Here is a 26,271-nt window from a genome sequence, read left to right as displayed (position 1 = left end):
TCCTCCATCACCCAGACTATTCCTGTCCTAGTTTCTCTCTGATATTATACTGTACGTCTCATTGCATGTCTTGATTTTTGCATTATGTATGTCCCATATCTGAATGATACAATGTGTGTCTGCTGGGTTATATTCTGAAGTATATATTGCTGCAGGGGTTTTAATGTCACTATTACGTTTCTTCAAGTCATATCAGGAGCCCCTTAAGTGCAAAACCTTCTCAGCAAAATATAAGCGTACATCTATTTGTTACGATAAAAGGTCTTGAATCCTTTGAAATATGCATTTGTCTGACTCCACCTAAAAAGGGGAACACCGCATTTATCAGTCAGCGTGCACTTTCCAGATGGAGAGAAACCTTGAATTTGTGAAGCTTTTTGGCAATAAAATTAGCATCTGCTGCACTGACTATGAGGACGGGATGCTTACTTTGTAGTGCAAAGATGCTAAGCTGAGTAGTCAGACTAAATGAAGCTCATATTCTAGCATTGCTAACAGGTATGAACCAGAGTTTAAACCTGATCTCACTGCAAGAAATGGTACACAACACTTTTTATGGGTCAGCAAAGTCAGCGCCCTATTCATTTTTAGAAAGAGAGCTCAATTCTACAACTCAGTGACATCAAAATTTAATGATTTGTTCTGCAGCTTTTATGAAAAGGGGGCACACATTTACAAGCCTGACCTGTCTGGGCTTCAAAGAATAATCCATGTGGATTTTTTAAAACTGGGTGACAATCCTCTTAAAGCAAAGCACTTCACCATGTATTACTCCTGTAGCGCTGATAACGATGAGGGGGGAAAACCAGATAATCTTAAAACATATGTTTAGCTGCATATCGACCAAAGAGAAGACCGTGAATGAGAATGCTAACACACTTTATTTTCATCCTGTAGGTAGATGTTATTTTCCACAGTTCACTGGATTATAAGAAAGGAGAATTACATACAATGTGTGGTAAAAATGCACATCAAGTACACGCTGACTGATAAATGTGGTGCCTTTTGTTGAATATCTACAATTGTTACAATTTATTACAATGAATTATTGTTTGGAGATTTTTCTGTCCTCAATTAACACTACACAATACACTTCTTTACTTCCCCAAAACATTCAGTCTCCTTAATCTACCATATGAATGTATTTTACAATGTTTTGTTAGAAAGAGCACACCAAAAAAATACATTTTACATTAAAATGTCATAATGAAAAAAGTCTGTTATAGATGACTCCAATTTCAGTGAATTTCATGAATGTGTTTTATTAGGTGGTGTTGGTAAAAAAAAAAAAAAAGAAAGAAAGAAAAACTTACATACAAACGTACATCTTTGAATGCCACAATGTTAAAATAAAGATTAAAGAATAAAGATAAAATACTTATCTTATACTAATTCTTATACTTATAAATACACTGAAATCAAGTGTAGCTAGCGTTGAATTCCAAACTGAAAAAGTGAAATAAAATAAAATTAAATAATGGTGGTTCTACAACATACATGTATCTGTACAACACTGTGTTAAAAAACAAAACTTCAACTCATACAGTTACTGTCTCTTGTTAAAAGGCAGCATAACACAATTATGAATCATTAAAATAATATATGTTAATCCTCATTGTGTAAGACTTGTTCTTCCGGGATTAAATCACAAAGTGTGTTTGCAACAGGAGGGTGTCACAGCTCTCCAAATTAAGACCCAAGGGAGCCACAGGAAACCGATCAGCAAGTGAGAACTCACACTAGATCTTTCTCCTCTTCCTTTCAACTTTTTGTTAGTCTTTCATTATGTAAATGAATCACAGACTGGGTGGGTAAACAAACAAAGGCATCATTGTACAGTTTACTGATGTCTTGTTAAATGACTTCTTGGTTTTAGAATTCTTAATGTTAAAATATGTATTTTTGCTTCCATTTAAGGAGATACACTGCTGTTTTTTGGTTCTGTAGTAAAGGAATGAGTCTTATCAGTGTCACTTCAACTTCAGTTGTGATATTTACATTTTAAGCCAACATTTTATTCCAAGCTGCTCACAGTATAATTAATTCTTCTAGCTTGTGAAAACACATGCTTGGTTAGGATACATTGGCTCGTGTGAGCATCAAACGCCCGGCTGTTTTCACTTTATACAACGTCCTTACTATTTATAGAAAAGCCTCCCTGGTCCAGAAAATTGAAACCAGTGGTCAAACACATAATGTAAAGCCCTGTTTGAATACGAACAACCAACGTGTTTGAAAAATAAGTCATTAGCCAGCAGGTGTCTGTGATATCAGGCATCTTTTGTTCACCTGTGTTTGTGAATAGGTGATATACTGTTTTAGGTTAAGTGTTATGGGAACCAATGTTGCAGTAATGGCCTAGATAACAAGATATTTTACCACGAGGTTAAGCCACTGACAAAAGGTATCACACAGATTAACATCAACACTACCACTCAATTACTGTTTGAGTGGAGCTTTAGTTGAACACCTGTATGTTTTTTGTTAAATGAAGGGAGTTTTTCAAGATCAAATCCTGTGTTCTTGTTCTTGTTCTTGTTCTTGTGTACCTATTCTGTCAGGAAAAGGTGTTGCTTTTTTAGTGCTGCCCTGCTCCACATTTGAAAACTCACACGTTATGACTGCATTTGTAAATTACTGACCACAGAGCAACAAAGAACATCCTCAACAAATACCCAGAGTATCACGTGATACGACTAGATTTAGATACAGAGACACTCTAAAACACAAGGACTCAAAATTAAAGCAGAACCTGGTCTAAGGACCTTCCTATGTCAGTAGGTATTGTGCTTTTATAGAGCATATTCCCAAAATAACAAATAACGAAATTAAACTGGTTGACACACTGTGAACTTTCAGATCCTGCAGTTTGCTTTGCTTGGTTTCATTTAGATAAACAGCTTAAAACATGAATGTAATGCTGTATGTGACTATATCAGAATAATGGACTGTTCTAGTTTGACTAAAATAGTGCATCCAATATTAAATTCAGGCATGGACAGACTGACCAACTTTGGGGCACTGTGGTAAAGATTTGCTGTTGGCTCCAAAATGACCTCCAACTGTCCTCTGTGATGTACCCTGTCACATCTAAGGTTACATTTAGTTCAATGTAACGTCTACACCTAAACTGGTATGATAGATGATTTGTGTTAGTTTGCAGAAATGTGATTAAAGCACCCAAAACCAGTTGAATTTTTCCCTTTTTCTTTTTGGTCAAACTTGAGCACAGAAGAAGAAAATAAATAAAAACACATACAGTTTCTATCTCTACTTGATAGTGAAATTTAGTGAATAGTGAAAACATTTCTGACATGTTCACAGAGTCCAATGTTTAAAACAACAAAAAACCCCTCAGTTAATTATAATGTAAGCAGCAAATTCTTTGAAATTATAAACATAAACTATCAAATGCTTATAACTGTGACTTATGCTAGAATGAGAGTTGCTAAAAGAGTTCCAATTAATTTTTATATGCTAATTGATAAAATTACAAAAACCAAATTGCCTGGCAGTTAACTTGAGGTTTTTGGGTCATTCTGATAACCCAGTCTTATTTATAGGCGCCATGTAACAGTGAGCAACACACTAACCTTTGTTAAACATCACATTATTTGCCTATCAACTGTGTACAAATAAAGGACTGATACCTAGGCTTCTGTCACCCATCATTTGCAAAACACATTTTATGGCTTGAAATTGAACCATTGGCTGTTGTGCCTTATTGCGTCCCCACTGCCAACCCTCTGAATGGAGACACCCATTCACCTGATTTTGCTCTGAAAGACAGAGAGAGAGAGAGAAAGAGAGAGAGAGAGAGAGCGAGAGAGAGAGAGAGAGAGAGAGCTCTCAACTCTGGTAAGTTTGCAGCTCGCAGGGAGAATGGGGACTCATCTATTTTAGGTTGACAGAGTAACCGAGGCTGTAAGAAGTCAGTCTTTAAACAGGCACAGAGGAGGAAATAACCTGGATTTGCGCTCTCATCACCATCCGATGAGGGTAATGAAGAAGACACATAAGACAATGGAAATGTATTTTAAAATGCTGCCAGGACGACATGAGAAATTCATACTAATCTTCTTTCTTAATCTGTGCTGCAGACCTATGGTGAGTGGAATGTTTATTACTTCGTCTTTTATTGTGTGCAAAAATATAGTAGCCTTCATATCCTGACTGTCAATGAATTGATTTAAAGCAGCTCAAAGTGCACATCATAAAAAAAGTTGCTCCCTTCTGCTATTTCATTTTTTCTATCTACTTAATTATAACCCAGTGACATATCTATAACGACGCCGTTGCCATTATTACCCTCGATTTCTCTCTGCTCTGAGCACATAACACACTTGGGCAGCAAATGTTCCCATTAAGCCGTTGGCACTAATTAGCGGGTATCAAAGCTCAAGACCTGCATCCATCACCATCATCCGTCTCTGATATCAATCAAAGACTAAATCTGAAGGGAGAAATGTATTTTTAAAAAAGAGGGTCATTGGTCCGGTCCAGATGTTGCATGTGGCATCTGCGTATGAAAAACGGACCATCATTCTCATCGTTATTATATTTTTGGCACACATATAAACGTGAGTCACCATAAAGAGGCACATTATTATTTTAGACTATAGGGCATCTTCTGAGATGATTATATGACGATTATAAAGGGGGCATATAAAACTAAATTCTTGATAAATAGATCAAGACGACGAATGCTAAAAAAAGTTCTTCATCCAAAGAGGTGTGATGATGATGTTTGTTTAATATACTGTTTAGTGCGCTGCATCCACTCCTCCAAGCGAAAAGCTGGTGTTGCACGCGTCTGCTTCACTGTAGATAACTAAGTTGTTTCTTCTTCTCAGACTGAAGCGATGCATCCCGACTGCGCCATCGTCGCTCTGCACCTGAGGGCTCGGGAGATTTGTAGCCAGACGAGGTCGAGCGAGGAGCAAAACCAGACCGACCAAAGCGGTGGGTTCATGTGCGACCATACACGCACGCACACGCACACGCACACACACACACACACAGAGAGAGAGACAGAGAGAGAGAGAGAGAGAGAGAGAGAGTAGTGTTTCCATCACTTTGGACGACATTACATTGACTAACATTTATTTCATAGAGACTTATCTTAACCTTAACATAACCTTCACTTTAAATTAAGTCTTCACCCTAAAATGAATGATGTATGAATGTATGGTTTTGTCATCATAAGGGAGGCAAGTCCCCACAACATGACTGTGTGAACAAATGTATGTCTCCACAACAGGGAGAAGAGAGAGAGAGAGAGAGAGAGAGAGAGAGAGAGAGAGAGAGAGAGAGAGAGAGAGAGAGAGAGAGAAGAAACCTTGGCTGGCACAAGAGGTTTTTATTAAGGAATGTAGGCTAAAACTAAAATAAGGGAAGAGAGGAGTGGTGAGATGGTTGAGAAGTAACATAAAGGCAAAACAACATTAACTTACTGTAAAACAACACATGAAAATCCAGGACAGTTAAAATTTCTGTAGGAATATTTAATTTTTTTTAGTTCTTTGTGGTTTATATTTGCAGCATTTTGAGCAGTAAAATTTATAGTACAGTAACATCATATACAGCTGCAGCAATTGGTCGATTGGTATAGTTGCAAACTATTAAATGAATCACCAACTATTTTGGTAATGAGTTAATCACTTTGAGTCCATTTATAAGAAGAAACTTTCTAAATTCTCTTTATTAAATGTGATTTTTGTCTGGTTCCTGTAGTCCCATATGACAATAAACTGAATATCCTTGGGTTGTTGACTGTAAGTCGGAACAGAACTGGACATTTGAGGACGTCACTTTGGGCTTTGATAAACAGTGAGCAACATTTTTCATCATTTAAAGACATATTAAAGACCAAAAAACTCATTATAATAATAAAATAATCAGAAAAATAAGATTAATCAATAATGATAATTATCGCTAGTTGCAGTCCCAGTTTGCATATCATGAAATGACCTTCTCATGACCCTCATGACTGCCAGAGCACATGCATAAGGCAATAAGGCGTGATAAAGTGACAGGAGGAAGGAAAGCTTCCGCTTCTGTTTAGTACTTAAATGAACATACCAACAAATTTACTTTCCATCATATTTTTTTTAGATTTCAACCACATAATCTGTATTTTATCTGCATTGTTTCTGGATGTCTTTTAAAAGACAGCAGGGCTGCAACTGCTGCAGTGATTGTTTCCATCATAGATTAATTATTTTCTTAATTAATTGATATGTCTATAAAATTGTCCATCAGAATTCCTCAGGGCTCAATGTTATGTCTTCAGATTTCCTGTTTTGCCTGACCAACAGTCCAGATTACTGAAAACATTCAGTTATTTCACATATAACAAAGAACAGCAGCAAATCCAAACATCTGAGCAGCTTTTTTAATATTCTGTTGATCAAAAATGATTAATCAACTCACTATACCAGTGCTACAATAGAGCTTTCTGTTTTAATATGACAACAATGACCAGAAACACAAAAACAAGTCTAATCTATCATTTTATAGTCTGTTAGGTACTTTTATTCACTGTATAGGACCAGTGAAGTTCACACTTTACTGGTGTGCTGGGGTTGGAACAGTGGGTGGTTAAAGACAAACTGTCTTATTGAACTGCAAATGAAATAGCAACAGAGCAGACTTAATGCATACTGTATACTTTAAAAAAGACAATAAGATACTATATTTTATAGAACAGACATAATACAATACATATTTTTAAATGTATGGTCATATTTTAAGATAAGATAACCTTTATTGATCCCTCACATGTTAATTAAACTGTCACAGCTGTCAAGAAAGTCCAAAAAATATTTAAAAGAAGCAACCTAAAAATCTCTTTATTGCAAGTATCAACACTGATGCAAAACAGACTGACACAGAAATAATCATAAATATCAATGAGATAATTAAAACTGCTATAATCAATATTTTAATATCAACAAAGGATAACGAATACTTTCAAAAAGGTCACTTTTGATGAGCGCACAGATAATTATCACCCAACTCTGCATTTTCCTTCAGCTCTACAGTGCTGGAAAGCAACTTGCTGCTAGCTTTGCTTTTACAGCCAGCAGCAACATGATTGTTCTGGTTCACCCTCGCTGCTCTCAGTGTTGATTTCCACTGTGTCAGGTCCACTGATTCTGTTGAGGGTAAAGAGTTGATCATTTTGTCTGATCCCAGGCAAGATAGTGACAAAAAACTAGTGACAAGCATTTTGTCAACAAAATGCATAAATTAAGGCATCATCTAGCTCCTCCCTCGTCACTCAGTATGTGAGTGATGGGATAGGATTCAAATGTAATCCTAAATGAGGTGACACTATGCTAAAGTAAAGCATCCTCTGTTAATGAAGGCCTATCTTAAAGGTATACTGTGCACGATTTTCCAAAAAAGATGTATAGACTCATACAAAAGTAATCCCTCTCAAACATCACTTATGAACCACTAGAAGTGTGTGGTGATGTATCTATCTGCAGAGACCCTGCTCTTTTCCTGTTTTCTTAATTTGTTATTATTTTGCTGTGTTCAAGATGCTTCTGGGCATCAACATGTGGGCAGTGGGTGTGTATCCAGCAGCCTATAACAGCATGCAGGCTGTGAGGTCATGACTGTATCTAGCATTCAGGTTATGCCACTGTCTACATCTTTCTCCTCTGCTCAGCTCTGCTCAGCTCTGCTCAGCTCAGCTCTGCTCTCTGTCTCTGTGTCATGGATCTTTAAGGAGCTACAGGTCTGTGTGTCAGCTTGATTAAGGGGAGTGGGGAGGCTAAGAGACCACAGCGGACAGGATAACGCTCTGCATTCGCACAAAATCTGGTAACACAGCACCTTCCCGCAGGGTTGTGCAAAGGTGTGGGCGTGTTTTTTTGTGTGCTCTAAAACATAAACACTGTGAAACAAAAAAGAAAATACTGTTTTATTTATGTGATTCACAGCTTTGCTCTCGCTACTGTCACTCCCTCTCTTCATTCACTCTCTAGCTCGGTCGACCACCGCTTCGCTCTCTCTCTCTGTCTTGCTAGTTTGGACAGGGAAGAGGGGCAATCTTTGGCAATGCTTGGGCAATGCTGTGTGTTTACAAAGGCCAACGGACAATTCCTGCACAGTATTATTTAAAGAAAACTAAGAACAGAGTCATGCTCAGTGGAAGAGAAAGTAATTTGGTTGACCTGAGAGGAAATCATTAACCCCTTCACATAACAGTTAACTGTGAACTCACACCAGGGAATTCATTTAGTTCATCACTACAAATCCGGCTTCTGGCACTACACATTGCGATTTGATACATCAATCGATTAAAATGTATTATAGCCATTTTAAAGGTGATGAACATGCCAGTGTTGGATATCATTTCCCCTTTTCCCAAATGGCCCCCCAAAAAAGTTACCAAGAATAAAAACAAAATTGCCCTTGAGAAATTAAATGAGGTGTTGGGTAAAAGCTGCACATATAGTAGCAAAATAACAGGGTGTGATGTCACATGAAACATCATATCGTCATCATACTGATCTTGTAATCACACTGACACCTATTCTTCCTCCTGGCGAGGCCTCACCTGCTTGTCATTCCGATCTGACTCATTGACTTCATTATATACTAATAAGCCTGGCGTCTCCTGGTGGGCCACGCTGTGTGTCTCCATAGCGGAGTTCGTCACTGAAGCAGAGCTCATCACCACTTCATCAGAAACTGCCCCGAACTAATAGTACTCCGGCAACTCCCCTCTGTGAGACTGATGAACTTTAACATTTCAAGACTAATTTGATCTTTATTACCTGTGATGACTCTAAACAGTGGAGCAACACAACACGTTGGTGCAAAGTTGTCATCCGCTGCTCATTACGAGGATAAATGTCTACTGAATAATTTTACTGTCAAAGAAGGTGTGTTTGTGTGTCCATCAGTATGATGCCAACCGTGTAGGTGACACGTAATCATGCAGAGTTGGAGAGTCATGCAGGGTTGAAATTTCACCTTTGTGAAATAATAACAGTCATCAGTGACTGATTCCTGGTAACGAACTGAGTAAACTTGATGTGCTGCACACTGGTGCTAAATCTGGTGCCAAAATCAGAATAAACAGTGCATTTGGTTTTATATAGGGTTGAAATGAATGATTATTAACCAAATCAATTAATCTGGGATTATGTTTTAGATTAATTAACCAATCATTTAATCTTTGAAATGCAGTATCAGCTGTATTATGAGCTAATAAGTAAATATTAACATATATATTATAATAATAATATATATAATATAATAATATTAACAGGTGAGAAAGCCAATTGGCTGATTTAAAAGGAAATCAGTAACCTCTTGAAATGAATGCTAACTGTGAACTCTTCGACACACCAGGGAATATGACGTTACATGGATAGAAGTCCGCCTGTGATCACGCCCAAACAAAAAGATATCAATCCCTTGGAAACACTGTAACTTCCCATAATTCACTGGTTTTCTCTGCACTTGTTATGCCCTTTGTTATGTGGTTGAGGAGAATTGTTTCAATTAACATAGATCATATTGTGCCCCTTTTTTTGGTGCCCCTAATCTCAAACTAAAATAAAATATTTTCATCACAGTTGTCACATCACTCTCAGTATCTGTATGATTCATATCCAGAGATCTGAACTAAAGCATCTGAAGGTGGGAACTCCCATTATGGGAATAATATTCCTCCACTTGACAGGATGTAAGACTTTCATTTGCACTTGTAAATATAATCTAATATGTTAAAGCAATCCAACATGTTGAGGTAACAACCTAGATATAAATATCTGACCTGTTCAAAACACAGTTTACATGTAAAATCATCTTGTGTCTAAAGTAGCACTTTAGACACGAGATGATAATACTTTCGAAAAGTTCTGTGTCCACAATGAAACAATGAAATCCTCTTCATCTGCTACTTCTTCATTATTTTCGCTTATTGGAGAAGGTACAAAATCTTTTTTCATAATTTTGATATTTCCCATGTAAAGAAACAAAACTAAGCAGCCTTGTCTTGTAAACATAAGGGTAACACACACTAGCAGCATCAAAACGCCCACATTCATTGTTCTTTATGCAAGCCCACATACTGGCAACATCTTGACACATCTGTCATCACAGACTGGCATGTGTCAACTGTAATAATGGGATTACTATTATGTATTGTTTGCAGCATGGCCAGATTAGTGTACAAGTTGTACTATATTTGCTGTTAATGAAGAATGCAAAACTGTCCATTTAGAGTCATAAAGGACACAAGACAGTGAAACACCAATTTTCTAGTCAGTGTGCATCCACTCAACTCAGAAAAGTGGTAGTGTTATCACAGTTGCTCACCCTGTCACATTCACCCCAGGCTACTATAAGAGGCTGAAACAATTAACTGCTTAGCTGACAGAAAATTAATCGGCAACTGGGATAATAGTCTTTCCTTTGAGTTACTCTTCAAGCAAAAATGTCAAACATGCACTGGTTCCAGCTTCTCAAAAGAGAAAGTTTGCAGTTTTTCTTTGTTTTATATCATTATACATAGAGAATCTCATTGAAACAAGCAAATTAAGATGTCACCTGGTGCTCTGGGAAACTGCAAACTGCATTTTAGTATGTGTTGCCACCTTAACATCATATTTTTCTGTCTTTTAAAGTTTTACAATTTCACTCGCTCACAGTTTGCCCTCTACTCCAACATGAGCTAAATCAAAACCTACAAGCTGCCAGATACATTTTTGTAAAGCAACACCTGAAGCTCAGTAATTAAATCAGGTCTAACTTATGCGCTCCTGTTATAGAGGGCCATTAATGCTCGAGCCGAGGCTGTACAAATAACAGTGCTGTTTGGTTTTGTTTGTTCCACCCAAAGGTGCCCATAAACATGCCACTGTCTCTGCCATGACTGAAATACTATTTAGGTTTCCTCCCTGAATAGATGCCTCTCTTTTCCTATTAGGATTAGATCCATCTGTGTAAACCTAAAAAACGATCCTCCCACATACGTGTCACCAAATTGAAAATTTGGAGGCCAACATTTAATTCTGGCATTAACCACAGTGGAATAGGAAACCAAAATCTTGGAGAAAAAAATCTCTTAATCCCTGCTACCAATTACCTCAACACAGCTTTTCAGGCACTGTATAAAAATATACTGCACCTTAAGTCTCCATCTCTTTCTTTTCCAGCTAAACCTCAAGAGAAGGTTAACAGCAAGCTTTGTAACCACATCCTTTATTTTCAAGCCTGTACCTCCCTGCCACTTTTAATCGCCTTATCCACAACTCATTACAACAAGATACACTTGACAGAGTGCTGTGCAAAGCATTGTTCTTTTTTTTTGGTGATTAATTCTGTCTTAATGTGGATTAAAACACAAAACAGAGAGGACAAAATGCATCTTTATTTTTAGCCGCCATTGTGTGGACACGACCACCCTTGCTCACGCACACACTCGTCACCTACGCAGCGTTTCAACTTAGCCTATTAAAGATGACAATATGCATAATTGCAAGGGCCTGGAACTGATTGGTCTTCATGAAAATCAGTCATTATAGCCATGATATTAATGACACCTGTGGTTTTCTTGTGGTGGCATGTCTAATGTTGCAATCCATTGCACTCATTGAACTTGTAAAAAAAAGACCTCTGACAAGGAAATGTGCAATTGAACATTGAATTGTCATTCAACTTGGAATTATCATTTGGAAACTCTGGCAAGATCCATCTACTGTAATAAAGAAAACCTCATAACTCAATAAAAAATGTAATAATGTTATTACAATGTTGGGAAATTATTACATTATTAGGTTCTGCAAAAATAAGGTTGACTCAATAATGTAATAACCTCCTGTTAATGTAATAATTTATTACATCATAGGCACAGAGATTGTTACATTATTGGGGAAATGCACTTTATTATATTATTAGGATGATTAGGTTTTTTCTAAATTATTTATTGTGTTATGAGCGGTTTTCATTACATTATCGGGATATTATTACATTATCAGGTTCTACAACACCTGATGTCATAACAATATGGTGGCACACATAGTGAACAGGAAGCAGATTGAGCTTTTCATTCATTTTTACTTTATGTTGTGTTGTAACAACTTTGTAGATGCCATTTATGTTTCTATACAGTTGATTTGTGTTTGACAGAAGTCTTTGCGAGCATGCAGTACTAGCCTACTCCTCTCAACTCTTTTAAAGTGAAATGTGTCAAATCAGCGTTTCTCTTCACTAATGGTACTGCAGCAATTTACTTATGTCCTCATTAGATGTGAAGTTCAGAGATTTGCTATATGAACACCAATTTGCTGCAGGTGTCCATGTTTTCCCGAGCAGATGCATTGGGACACATTTAGATTGGAAGTTGGGAATACCGACTCAGAACTGTCGACTTCTGGCTTGCAATAGATTTCAGCATTCATGTCTGCTGTCAAAAAGATCTATATGAGAACAAGCTTCCCATGACCATTTATTTATTATTTATTAATATCTTATATTTCAATTTCACACTTCTCTGGTTCTCCATAACAAGTAATCCTCTATTTAAAGATATGTTGTAGCATTTGTGTTGTTTTCTGCAACAAAGTGGAACAAACAGAAACACAATTTGTCAAGTTTTTTTTTTTCTTGTGCAGACTGAAGCCAAATTGTTATCGCTTGGCAGTTCTTTGGCAAGCCACAACTGGTAATACAAAGCATATTGCACTGATTAGCACTGCAGGGATAATTGCCAAACCCCAGACTTTAAATTAAGCATGTGTTTATATGTTTAACATCAGTAAATTGTTAATACGGCTGTGGCTCAGGAGGTAGAGTGGCTCCTCCAGTCTGTCGATGTGTCCTTGGGCAAAACACTTAACCCTAAATTGCTCCCGTTGTATGAATGAGAATGACTTGTTAGCTTCCCCCTGATGGGCAGGTTGGCACCCTGCGTGGTAGCTCCTGCCATCAGTGTATGAATGTGTGTGAATGGGTGAATGAGATGTAATAAGTGCTTTGAGTGGTTATAAAAAACTAGAAAGGCGCTATATAAGTACAGTCCATTTACCATACTAATAAAATTGTTCATTGTTTATCAAATAGAAAAAATGACAAGCTGTTTTATAAGAAAAAATGGAAGTATCCTCATGAAGAGTATAGGATAAAGGACATGCAATAATGTTGTGCAGAATAGAAAGCAAAATTATTCATTTCTTTCTTTACTGCTTATCCTCTCGAGGGTTGCGGGAGAGCTGGAGCCAATCTCAGCTGACTTAGAGCGAGGAGTGTGGACAGGTTGCCAGTCAATCACAGGGTTGACATATATAGAGACAGACAACCATTCTCACTCAAATTCACACCTACAGACCGACATATTGGCAATATAGAGTCACAAATTAACCTAACCTGCATATTTCTGGTTTTGTGAGAAGAAGCTGAAGTACCTGAGAGAACTAACACAGGGAGAACATGCACACTCTGAACCCAGAAACCTCTTGCTGTGTGGTGACAATGCTAAAAGCTATCCATCAGAAAAAAATCAATCCAGCCATCTGTAAAGGTTTAATTATGACATACAGTACTAGTCTAAAGTTTTGACACACAGTTTAATGCAAAGGAACAGTAAGGTGATCCCAAGCGTTTTATTTATAATGTATTGGTACCATTAAAAGTGTAGGAAGAGATCTGTTTATCCATTTTATAAAAAAAAGTACAAAAAATGATGCTTATATAATGATCTTCGTACAATAGTATAAAAAGTTATGAGACGCAAATCAGCAAATATGTCTAAGAATAATAATAATTAGAAGTATGCAGGGAAGTTTGCTGCTGCAGCATTCACTGTTTCACTAAAAATATCAATGAATGAATAATTAACAATGAATCATGTAAATGAGACAATGTGTTCTAAAATATATGGTTGAGGTGTGTTTGTGTCACCTGCTGTGTGAAAGCCCCACAATTCATAGCGCTATCCCTTAGACAACAATTCAGTGAGATGACAGATGATCTGAAAGTGCATTTCAACACAATCCCTCTGCCCCTCCTGGATCCTCGGCTTCAGGAATATCAGTCTAAGTCAGCCTGACAGCAGCGGAGGAGACACTGACGTGAATCATCCAACTCCCAGGTCCTCCGTGAATAGCTGAACACCCCTGCCCCCTCCCATTATCGTTTCCCAGGGTAACATGGGAGGTGACATCACTTTTGTCGGACCACATGATTGGATGCAAATGGTTGTTTTTCAAGATAGGGAAACACAGGAGAAGGAGTGGATACTGCATTAGATCAACACAGTGTTTTCTAATTTTTTCAGTGTTCTCCAAAACCATTACAATCCCTGTTAAAAAATAATTATGTATCATGGTCTGACAACGCTGTGGTATCCCATCAAAAACTGAATGGAAATGTATCCAATGTCTGTAATTAGGAATATCTTATATTAGTCGGATATTTTCATGATATTTCATAAAATAATAACATGTTGACCTTTCTGCTTTACACCCCTGCTCACACAAATAAACTCACATCATAACCCGTCTGATGTTGTTGTCAGAGACCCTCTGGCCACTTATTACATTAACTTTACTACAACTTCTAAATATCAGAAAATCAAGTTCTGAACTCATACTTTTAATTATCTGACAGCTCAGTTTATTTAGAAAGAGCACTACAGCCTCACAGAGCCGCTAGCGTTGCTGTGTACTCTTTGTCTGATTAAAACAGAAATCTCAACAACAGCCAAATGACCTTCTAGCATATAAGTCATTACATCTCAAATTTAAATTATAGCTAGTGACATTTTCTGTCCCTTTGGTCACATCAAAGCTTCCCTGTGCCACGCATAAATTTAAAAAAGAAATAAATATTCACATTCGCCAGACCACTTGATTGTAAGGGGCTGGTTTTCAAGATAAGGGAATACAGAAGGAGTGAATAATGCTTTAGATTAAAACATCCTCATCCTCAGTGTACCATGAACTCCACAACGACCCATAAAAGCATTTTCTAATATGCCACCTGTATCGGTGCTTGAAAACCGTTTTAAATCACAGTTAAAAAACAAGTATGTTTTACGATGTGATGACACTGTGGTTAAAGTCTGGTTAGATTTAGGCACAAAATTACTTGGATAGCTGCTAACATTAAAATAACACATATTCAACATTAGGCTGAGTCCTTACCGATTGATTCCAGCTCAGACCCTTTGCTTCATGTCATCCCCTTTCTCTGTACCCCTTCCTTCTTGTCTCTCTCTGCTATATGTGTCAAATAAAGCGATATATATTATATATTATACAAATATTCAATGAATAAATGTTTAGAAACAAACTAACAAACTCTACAGCCATGCTCATGTCATATAGTGCATTAAGCTGAATGCTAATGTCTGCATGCTAACATGCTTACAGTGTTAACATGCTGATGTTAAGCAGGTACGGTATAATGTTTACAGTACAGCTGAGGCTGATGGCATTGTCATGAGTTTCGCAGGTATTAAGGTCATAAACTAAAGCATTAGAAAAGTTACTATGTAGAAAGGTGAAGGAATCTCAAAAATTAGTACAATTCATCCAGTGGGGGCATTAATGTCACTTTTTACAACTTCTAAATATCAGAAAACTAAGTTCCAAACTCCTACATTTAATTGTCTGACAGTTCAGGTTTATTTAGAAAGAGCGCTACAGCCTCTCAGAGCCGCTAGCGTGGCTGTCGACTCTTCATCTGATTAAAACAGAAATCTTAACAACAGCCAAATTACCTTCTAGCATATAAGTCATTACATCTCAAGTATAAATTATAGTAAGTGACATTTTCTGTCCCTTCACATCAATGCTTCCCTATGTCACACATAAAAAAGAAAAATATATATATATGTATGTATTTACACAGTCACCCATAAAGTTGGAATAAAATATTTTTTACTTCTTCTCATGAAATGATTGTGACAATGTGATTTATTCTTGATAGATAAAGTGTAAATATTCTCAAAATGATATTGATCAATCTCATTGCACCTGGTCAAAGGTAATTACTGATGTGTATAAATACAAAATAAAAAGAGGAATGTGTCTGACAACACAATTATTCCAACTTTATGGGTGACCGTGTATATATATATTAATGAATGAATAAACACCATGAAATGAATGACAGCTTCAGCACAGAATGTGGTTCACCAACATCCTGCTGAGAGGAGTAATTTCAGAGGCGGTCCTGGCTAGTTTTGCGCCCTGGGCGGACTGACCATCGGCGCGCCCCCCCCTAAATTGCACAAATCCTTCACCACACAAAAATAAGGTGAATAAATGAAATATAGTATGTAAAAAACTACAGTGTAAATTGCTCAAATGCTTCATCACACAAAAAATAAGATAAATAAATGAAATATAGTATGTAAACACCAAAGTAAATTACACACATCCATCATCATACAAATGAATAAAATAAAATAAATAAATAAAAAATACTACTAATAATTAACATAATCTGAATTGAGTGCAATCATTCGCACTTTTTCTTTTCTTTTTTTTTTTGAGGGCGCTCGTGCGCCCCCAAGTAGATTGCGCCCTGGGCGGTTGCCCACATTGCCCATAGCAAAAACCGCCCCTGAGTAATTTACATGCAGACAGGCCTTGGTTATGTTATAGTGAGAAAACACTCCTGGCCCTTTGAAGAAAGTTTAAGTTCTTGGGAACTTACAATGCCTGAGGAGTTCCAACTTTTTTCAAAAAGGAGATTTCCTGCCTAAAATGTATCTCACATTTCTTTTGGTCTCATATCAGCCTTGAGGATGAATGAAAAAAACACTGTTGACATTTACCTGACGTGGAGGTAAACCTGTTGTATATATTTATAGCGTCACTCACAGCTGGATGTCAACAACACCTGCGCATTTTGTAAATTCATCACTATGATAAATAGGTTTTCAGTAATGTTTCTCCATCCATCTATTTGTTCACAACCCACCACCCTGTCTAAAGTCTTCAATGGTAAGTGAATTGTGTGAAGTAACCCAGGGTAGGACAGTAGATGGAAAAACTTGGGAAGTGTGACGTTAAGCAAAAGCTTTCACAGTAATCCATTTACAGAAACAAGACGAGGCAAAGTCCAGTTCTGCTGGACAGCGGATAGAGCTTGTCAGCTGTTTTAAGCATTAGATTAGATTGATTAATTTGTGATTAATAGAAATATCCTTTTTTGGTCATCAGAGGGGAAGTGTGTGACTAGGTAATCAGGTCACCTGTATATACCGTAGTTTCTGTGATTGGTGTGGTTGGATTTATGTTGATGAAGGCCTGAGGTGTGCCGAAATATTTCCATCCCAAATGTAACAGCAGGAAGTGTGTCATCCTGTGAGGAACTCATTTTTTCGTTTTGCTGGAGTGCAGGTCAATTTGAAATTCATAGAGCCTGTCAGAAACATTGCCAAGAGATTTGAATGATGAATAAATAGTATTGGATTCTTGTCATATCTTGGTATATTTGCCGATGCAGAATAATACTGCTGTTAGAAATACTGTAAAATAAAAAGACTTGCATAAGCTGGCTACTCCCCATAGGACACAAAGAATATTCTTTGGATTATCGAGGGGTGGCTCCAATATGCAAAACAGGACATTTCAGGAAACAAAAACTTTTAAAAACTCAACCGCATTTCAGAAAACAGACAAAAAGACAAAGCTTTACATAAACAGTGAAGTGTGGTTCCAGAAGATCTGTGAGAATTGGAAGACTTCTTGTGTTTTTTATGTTGCTGTGCTATCTTTTCTTTTTCTTTTCTTGATTTGAGTGACAGCTCATGTCAGGCACACAGAAGTAATCAGCTACTAATAATATGATGACATGAGGCTGACAGAAAGCTTGAAAGTTGCAGGGAATGAAGGTACAGAGATGGTATACATTCATGTCATTTTTCCTGCAAAACAAACTTGCTGTGAATGAATAAAGCTGCCATGGGGAAATGATGCACAAATATCCTGAAAAACTAAAGGCCATGGGAAAGATATTTGACCCATAAAAGGTAACGGTGGTTCGTAACAAAGAAATGTGACCTGCAACATTCCTGACACATTAGTATGTAGCTTGGGGAAGTACAAGAAAATGCCAGACGGTACTTTGAAGATAGATTTGTCTGCCTGATCAAAATCACGAGGACTTCAAAGGATATTTGGTTGTCTGTGGAGAGGTTGGTAACAGATGCTGACTGCAGTTGTGAAAGCGAGGGATGGGTGGTAACTGCTGCATATGTTACATCACAGGGATAGCCTCTATTGATGACTGTGAGACCGACTGATCCCATGTATCTTTGAGTTTGTCGCTATGTCCCCTGGTGGTCAGAAATCACCTAATGTGGTTTTACGAAGCTGGTTATAAGGGGGAAATTATCCTCAATTGATGAAATGTAGATGAATAACTGACCCTACTGCTCCTCTCTCTGTTGGTTTGTAGGATGTAAAACAGAGTGGGATGAGATCGGATGTTGGCTCCGAGCTGAAGTCGGGCATGTGGTCAACGTGTCCTGCTCCGAGGTCTTCCAGCATTTCTCCAGCAATCAAGGTTGGTTCCTATGTCAACCTCAATTATAGTGAAGGCAGAAAAGAACATCTTCCAGTCATCTAATCGTTAGAATAATTAAAAAACAGATGGTAATGTAAAAGTGCACTGCAACTCCACCACTCAGGATAATTATCTGTGCTGCATAATATACCACGCTAATGCAGGCCAAAGTCACTCTGATGAACGAACACAGTCTGAATTATTCATATATGTTTGTTGGCAGAAATATATTCTTGCAGACGAAATGACGTGATTTCTTGTCTGCAGGATTCAAACTTTGCATGCATGAAAAGTGTTTTTGTACGATTTCACTTTCAAGAAAGATTGTGATGATGACATTAATAGGAGAGGACAGGAAACTGTAATTGGTGTAGAGGATTAACATGTCGAGCTAATATGAACAAATGTTTACTTGCCAAACATTTTACATTTTTGTGTTTAATCACTCTTTATAGGATAAGGCTGGCAATTTTCTTTACAAGTATTGAGTGTACATCCAATGCCTGATATATCTGTGCTGTAGAGCTCCATTATACCTCTCCCTCAATCTTCTCTCTGTCCAATAATCCACATCACCACTACTGTTGCAATCTGTGTATTGGCAACAAGCTTGACATTTTGAACCTTAGAACAAAGAAAAAGTTGCCCCGCAGACTGATTTAACAGTCTGATAACTGAGAGCTTTTTGCAATTATGTAATCAGTAGCCTAACTAAAGGAGCATTTCATCATTTTATCTACTGCAATATTAAATTGTGTAAAATGACGTTAGAGGCACACAACGCAACTTACACACACAGTTGGCTCAGCCTCATTCACCAATAACAGCGGCTTATTCACCAGCTGTTTCTGATGAAAGATGATGATGGTGACTGCAGAGGTAGCTGTTGGTGATCCTCCATCAATGTGGCTCTTCGCAAAATCGAATCAAATTTTATTTTTCTTATTTTTTAGAAATTTAAAGGACACAAGCTGTTATTTAAATTGTGGCTCCTGGGAAGATGCATTTTCAGGGTCCAAGCATAGCTAGCTAGCAAACCGTAAGCTGTACAGTAGCAGCAGTGATGTTAAATGTAGTAATAATAACTTGCAGTCTTATATAGTGGGGGAGGGGCCTTTTTTTTGTTTTGGCACGGCACAATGTCACAATGTGTCCTTTTTGACGATCAGGAAAAATGAGACCATGGAAAACAGTTTAGGGCTCTACCTCCATAATTCAGTATTACATAGTTATCATCTTTTTTACATGTTTTCTGTAACCATTTCCTAACATGTATAATGTGTTTAGAGGTAAATTAGTGATCTCACTTTACGCAGACTTTAACATGAGCATTAAATAACTAAATTCAACATATATATTCTTAACATACCTCTTATATTTGTATTAGTATTAAAAACATATCAGTGAGTCACACCGCTGTACTGGGTGACATGTTCCTTTTGCCATGAAGATTACAGTCAGGTTAGTTTATTTAGACACTGTATCTCATGTACACGGAACTACAGAGACTGAAAATGTGATCACTGTTGTCAGTCTTTGGTGCTGTTTCCAAACAAACTGTCATGTAATGTTTGTGCCAAAGGGACGGTGTCGCTCACTGACATCTTTTTCATAGTTTTTGGACAACAATTGAGATCTTCAGTATAAAGGAGTAAGCTGTATCAGGCTTTGGATGCACACGCACACTTATAAGTAGGATGAGTTAAAAGTGTTGGTTTGGTTGATTTGTTGACAATAAGAAGAAAAATAGAAAATCAACAGCCATATCCTTTAACAAGTAATTCCATTATGACAAATAATGTTTGTTGAGTAATAAGTAATTGTAAAGTTTAAGAACGTCAGTGTGTTTGTGCTCTGTCATCTTGATGGGTCATAAGGGAGGGTAAGATCAGGACCATTGAGGATTCATGTTGTTTTCCACTTACCTTGATGGGAATCATGTCTCATTAAGATCTGAATTGCAGATCACTGAAACAAACCACAGTCTTTGCTCTCAGTGGTGCAGTTTGTAGCATTTGGACTGTGGTGGCTCCTGTTTGCTCAACTCAAAGGAAACACAGAAAACCCACCACTGCACATTTCTGTGGGCCTTTGTTCAAATAGACACACAACAGTCCAGCTAATTCCTGCATGCTCTATCTATGGCACACACATTTAAGTCTACACCCTTCCTCATACTCTCACGTCTGAAGGGACAGGTCCAGCTGACAACCTTCTCCTGACACCTGCTGTTTACAAATGGATGTTAACCAGGACTAAATGTCAGTACAAGGACATGAAAGCATCAATTTCTTCTGACTGAAAGCACTAATGGAGTAAAATGGTCCAAGAGAGGAAATGACATCGCAGCGGTGCAAATGTGCTAAAATCCAAGCGCATTGGAATGACAACTTTCCATAACAATGTAGCTACAATATATAGAATATGAGACACTTCAGATAAAGTGAAAAAAGTACACTTTTCAATATTAGAAATGATATATGAATGGTAGTGGCTGTGTCAAATTCTCAAATGGTCTTTCTAGGATACCGGCCCAGATAAGCTGCTACATGATATTATATATTATATAAACCACAAACCAAGCTAGCAATCTTGTTGTAGTCATGGACCCAGACCCGAATATTAACAGCCACATTAAGACAATTGCAAAGTCAGCTTTCTGTCACCTGGAGAATATATTAAGAATTAAAAGGATTTGGAAAAACTTGTCTATGCATTTATCTTCAGTAGACTTAACTACTCCTTAAATGTGTTATGTTTTATCAGACAGCTGCAGCTGATTCACAACACTGCCACTTGAGTCCTCACTAAGACCAAGAAAATGGATCACATCACTCCAGTTCTCAGATCTTTACACTGGCTTCCTGGCAAATAATTGATTATCAAAATACTGCTGTTGGTTTATAAAGCACTCAATCTTTTAGGGCCAAAATACTTTTCTGATCTTCTGCTGTTATGAACCATCCAGACCTCTCAGATCGTCTGGGACTGGTCTGCTTCCTGTCCCCAGGGTCAAAACTAACTATGCTCCACATATCTGGAACAAACTCCCAGAAAACTGCAGGTCATTTCTCCCCTGTTTTATTTGTCTTATTCTATTTTAGCTTATTTTTATTTCAAATTTAACACTTTTTTACTTTTGTTGCTTTTAAATTTTGTCTTGATGCCTTTTATGGTTTATGGGTAGCATTTTGAATTGCATTGTTGTTAAAATGTGATGTACAAATAACTAACATGTTGACTACCTATGAGCCGGCCCGCAGCCTTAGATCCTAGGGTGGGGCCTTTCTGGTTGTTCCAAAGTCAAGGCTGAAATGTAGAGGGAATCGTGCTTTTGCCATCAGGGCCCCTCAACTTTGGAACAACCTGCCCGAGGAATTAAGGCTTGCATGTTCAGTTTCTTCTTTTAAATCACTACTCAAAACTCACTTTTACAGACTAGCTTTTATGTGATGTCATCTGCTTGTCTGTTCATTTTGCTTATTGCTACTGTCTTTTATTTAATCTTATTTTACTTTGTCTTATTTATTTTATATATTTTTACATTCTTAGTATCTGCCACTGTATTCCATTGTCCTCTGCTCTCATCCTGTCAATGCCAGTCTTGTTACCTCTCTCTATGTTGTATGTCTTGTTTTTTATTATAATGCTTTTGCTTGCTTTGTCTGTCAAAGCACTTTGTGAACTTTGTTTTTGAAAGGTGCTATATAAATAAATAAAAATAAAAAACATACCTTGGCTATATTGTATAAGAAATCTAGTAGAAATACAAAATTCCAACTAAAAGCAGCAATGGTTCAATTTCATGAGCCATGTCAGAGATAAAGGGAAACAATCATTTATCTGTGTTGTACTTTTTAAACTTTGTAAGATAAAATATATCTTCTTTTTTCCATTCTGGACAATTAATAAAGTTATGTGAATGGTTTTCAAGGCTTTTGCTATTAGAGCAGTAGAGAGACAGATTTACATGGGAAGCCGTTATCCACTGCAGGAACCTTCTCAAGAAACCAGGAACCTTTTAAGGAATAATAAACTAAGGTCTAAATTGAGGTTCTATTCTATACTCTATGGTTGCCCCCAAAAACATTTATACATGAATATATTAACATAGAAATATGAATATATAAGTTTACAGTGATGAGTACTTACAGTCAAACATTGCACAACATTCATATAGATGTAGCATTGAACTGAAAAGTATAAAGGCAACTGTGGTGAGACGGCAATAAAGGTCCTTGTATCCCCGTAATGCTTTCCAATATTCAAGGAACTATCAGGGTCAAACACTCACATTTTATAATCCCCATTATTAAAAATTGGCAAAGGGAGCTTCTAAGCTTTTTGTTCAGATGTAAAGAAAATGAAGCAACAGAGGAGACTGAACAAAATGTTCCCAAACATTGTTGTGTTTTTTTATTCACATAAAGCCAAAAACCCAGAATGTTTTAAGAATTTTAATATTGTCCAGCCTTTATATTAAAATATATGTAAACAGGAAAAAACTGAGACGAAATGTACACATTAATGGGGGATAGCAGATTAATTTTCCTATTTACAAAATGATCTGAAAATCTTTGCACTGCTAGGATGTAAAAATAACTTGGATTTTTCCTCATCTCTCTTGTGTTTGCTTCCTTGTCAGGGTTTGTTTACAGGAACTGCACTATAGAAGGCTGGTCAGAAATTTATCCCCCATATGCGGAGGCCTGTGCTTTCAGTGACGACAGTGAGCCTGAATCAGAGGTAAAGACTTGGTGTCATGTTGTTGTTGCCAGTCATATTGTTTCTGCTTCCTCTCTGCTCTTCCTCCCTCGCTGCCTCCTTTTCAGTCCAGACCTATTTGCAGGCTTAGAAAAAGGACAAACACAGATTTTGTTCTAGGACAATTATTAACCATTAGAGACGTAAGAGTCTTAAATATTGTTTGATACAGAAATTGAAACTCTAATTATTGCACAGTTAAGGTTAACAGATGATCATTTACTAAGTTCTATTCAAGGATTCAGACACAGTATAAGTATAAGCTGTATAGATGACAGTCAGATTCAAAATTTCGGTCTGTATGTGACATTTTATTTGACATTTCACTTATCAAGCCATTTCCCAGCGGTGCCTTTGACATTATCACATTTTAACAGCTTCCTGCCCCACCTCTCTTTCCAAACAATCTAATTTTAACTCTCTCTCTTTTTCTATCTCCAGACAAGTTACCTATATACATTCAGACAGGTTTATACTGTGGGGTACGCCACCTCGCTCATCTCCCTCATAACAGCCATAGTGGTGTTCATAGCTTTCAGGTAAGACCAGCACAGCCTGCACTGTCATGACAGTGCACAATTAGAATCCTAATCATCCTAGAATCACTAAAGATTTGCGTTGAAATGAGCCAAGACAGGAATGTTTGAATGAAAGTGGTGATGAGCCAGATTTAAAAAGAGGTGAGAATCTCAGGTGTAATGTGATTATAAAAAACAGTATCTGAGAATGACTGTTTGATCAACAGAGCTCCAATGAAACCTTTATAGTCTACTGCAGGAGTTTATGAATCACACATATGCAAATTCAGGCATCTGTCTTCCTCTGATTGTCTTATTGGATAAAAACATATTTAAACCCACACTACAAAACATGAAAATTGATACCACTCTCACAGCTGTCCAATTAAAATGAATGGAGTATATAGCCTGTTGATTTAGCTTAACATGAAGACTAAAAGCAGTCCAAGGCTAACAAAAGTATATAAAGGTCCAACTAAAGCTCACAAATTAACATGTTATATCTCATTTGTTTAATATGACCCAGTGTAAAAACTACATATTTGGAAGCGTTAGCATTAAATTGAAATCAGACTTGTGTTTTTTTTACTATTAATGTGTGTGTGAGTGTTAACGTCCTTCCCTCACTCTGTTCAGGAAGTTTCGCTGCACCAGGAACTACATCCACATCAACCTGTTCTCCTCCTTCGTCCTGAGAGCCAGCGCCGTTTTCATTAAAGACGCTGTACTGTTTGCTGATGAGAACCTGGACCACTGCTCCATGTCCACGGTGAGCACTCAATTAGTCAATAATGTTTCCATCATAAAGCAGATTCTTACATCTGCTGTGGATGATGATTGAGTTAACAGTGGATAAAGACAGGAAAGAGAAATGAAAGACGGGAAGACACGTGGCAAACCAATGAACGGCATTTGTCAGTTGTCAGCCCAAGATCGATTCTTTCCTTTAGCAAGAACATGGTTTACACACCACAAAGAAAATACAGCAGGTATGTTTCTTTTGTGACGTTGCAGATGAAGTCTTTGTCTCTTATTATAAAAAAATGACAAACAGTATTTCACTTGTATAACAGGTCTTTGATGTGAGTTCAACCAAATGGAATGAACTGACATGACAAATTATAAATGATAAAAATTATTGTTGATTTTTTTTACAGCATGTAGTTCATTTTGTAGTGATTTTTCTATTCTTTTGTATGATTTTTTGTTGTTTTTGTTTTGTAGAGGGAGGGGCATTCATGCAGCTTGGCCTATAGTTTTGGTGGAAGGTACTAGATTTTCACCCTTTAAGACCTATTTTTAATCTTTGTGCTAAACCTTTAATCCTTGTACGTATGCAAACTGTACTCATACGATTATTGTTTTTGCACAGCCATAACCCTCTGTGATCACACAGATTATACCTGACGTCATGCTCTAATATATTTTGTCTGGATTGGTTGTCAATTGCACAATGCTGGCATTATTGGGATACATAATCAAAACTCAAATACTGTACTTGGGATACATAATCAAAAAACTAAACTTTTAATCTCACAATGTGCTGAAAATTGCAGCTTTTGTGACACTACGTAAAAACGACATTTTATATTCATTCTGTACAACCAGCAATCCTTCCAGCATATCTGTTTTCTTCCTTTCTTCAGAGTGGACTGCATTGTTGAAGGATATTAGCAAAGTAATGTAATTTTGTGAGAATGAAAAGTTCAATTACGTATTTAAGGTCTAAGGCATTGCTTTTTGAAGTTGTGGAAGGGCACAGGAATAGAAGCAGTGAATCAAACATCCGTAAAAGGACCAGAGATCCAGATGGCAGCATTAAATAAATATCTTTTTTGTGCACAAGTCCACAAGATGTGCAGACTTAAGTTGCCAATCGATGAATACAACACCACACACAAAAGTTTAGCAAATAATTTGGACTCTTGTGCAATAATTAGATTAGTTTTTGAAGAAAATTGCCCACAAAGTTTCACAAAAACTTACTTTGGCGATGTAATCAATGACTACACCGTCGCAAAAATTCACATCAAATTTTTGTAACATATTTGTACACGCATATGAAAAGAGCAGCACAATGATACACTTTCAAAACATAAACATCAAAGTGACTAATAGTAGTCAAAAAATAAAACTACATAAGAAATGTCCCACCTCTGACAGCTGCAGTGAGATAATAATCTTTAATTTTGGGCTGCAGTTTCACTTTTACGCTATTTAATGTATTACTTGTTTTATATGATCAATTAAAGACCGTGTAAAGTGAAATCAGACATTTTCTTCTAAACACATTAAATAGGTCATAAATGTATTTCTAAAAAAGGTGTAAAAAGCATTTCAACCATTTAGATTTGAATTGTGGAGCTAGGCTTCACACACTGTCTTTCCAGATTTCTGTGTCAGGATTTAGTAGGCGGGTCTGAAATCTCCGCCGCGTTACGTA

At 37.1% G+C, this 26,271-nt stretch overlaps 1 protein-coding gene across 1 annotated transcript in view; it reads left to right on the top strand.

Moving 5' to 3' along the window:
- The first annotated feature begins 4,029 nt into the window (after positions 1-4,029).
- The window catches only part of ghrhra (growth hormone releasing hormone receptor a), a 36,991-nt gene continuing 14,749 nt past the window's right edge, over positions 4,030-26,271 (top strand). Inside the window, exons 1-6 of the mRNA XM_053329356.1 lie at positions 4,030-4,107; positions 4,854-4,962; positions 18,439-18,546; positions 23,192-23,292; positions 23,752-23,849; positions 24,465-24,597. Of these exons, the coding sequence (XP_053185331.1) occupies positions 4,030-4,107; positions 4,854-4,962; positions 18,439-18,546; positions 23,192-23,292; positions 23,752-23,849; positions 24,465-24,597 (627 nt within the window). The remainder of the gene's footprint in view (positions 4,108-4,853; positions 4,963-18,438; positions 18,547-23,191; positions 23,293-23,751; positions 23,850-24,464; positions 24,598-26,271) is intronic.

This window comes from Scomber japonicus, chromosome 12 (assembly GCF_027409825.1).
Source record: "Scomber japonicus isolate fScoJap1 chromosome 12, fScoJap1.pri, whole genome shotgun sequence".
NCBI classification, from domain to species: Eukaryota; Metazoa; Chordata; class Actinopteri; order Scombriformes; family Scombridae; genus Scomber; species Scomber japonicus.
Note: the sequence above shows the minus strand (reverse complement) of the source record. Positions and strands in the feature narration are given on the sequence as shown.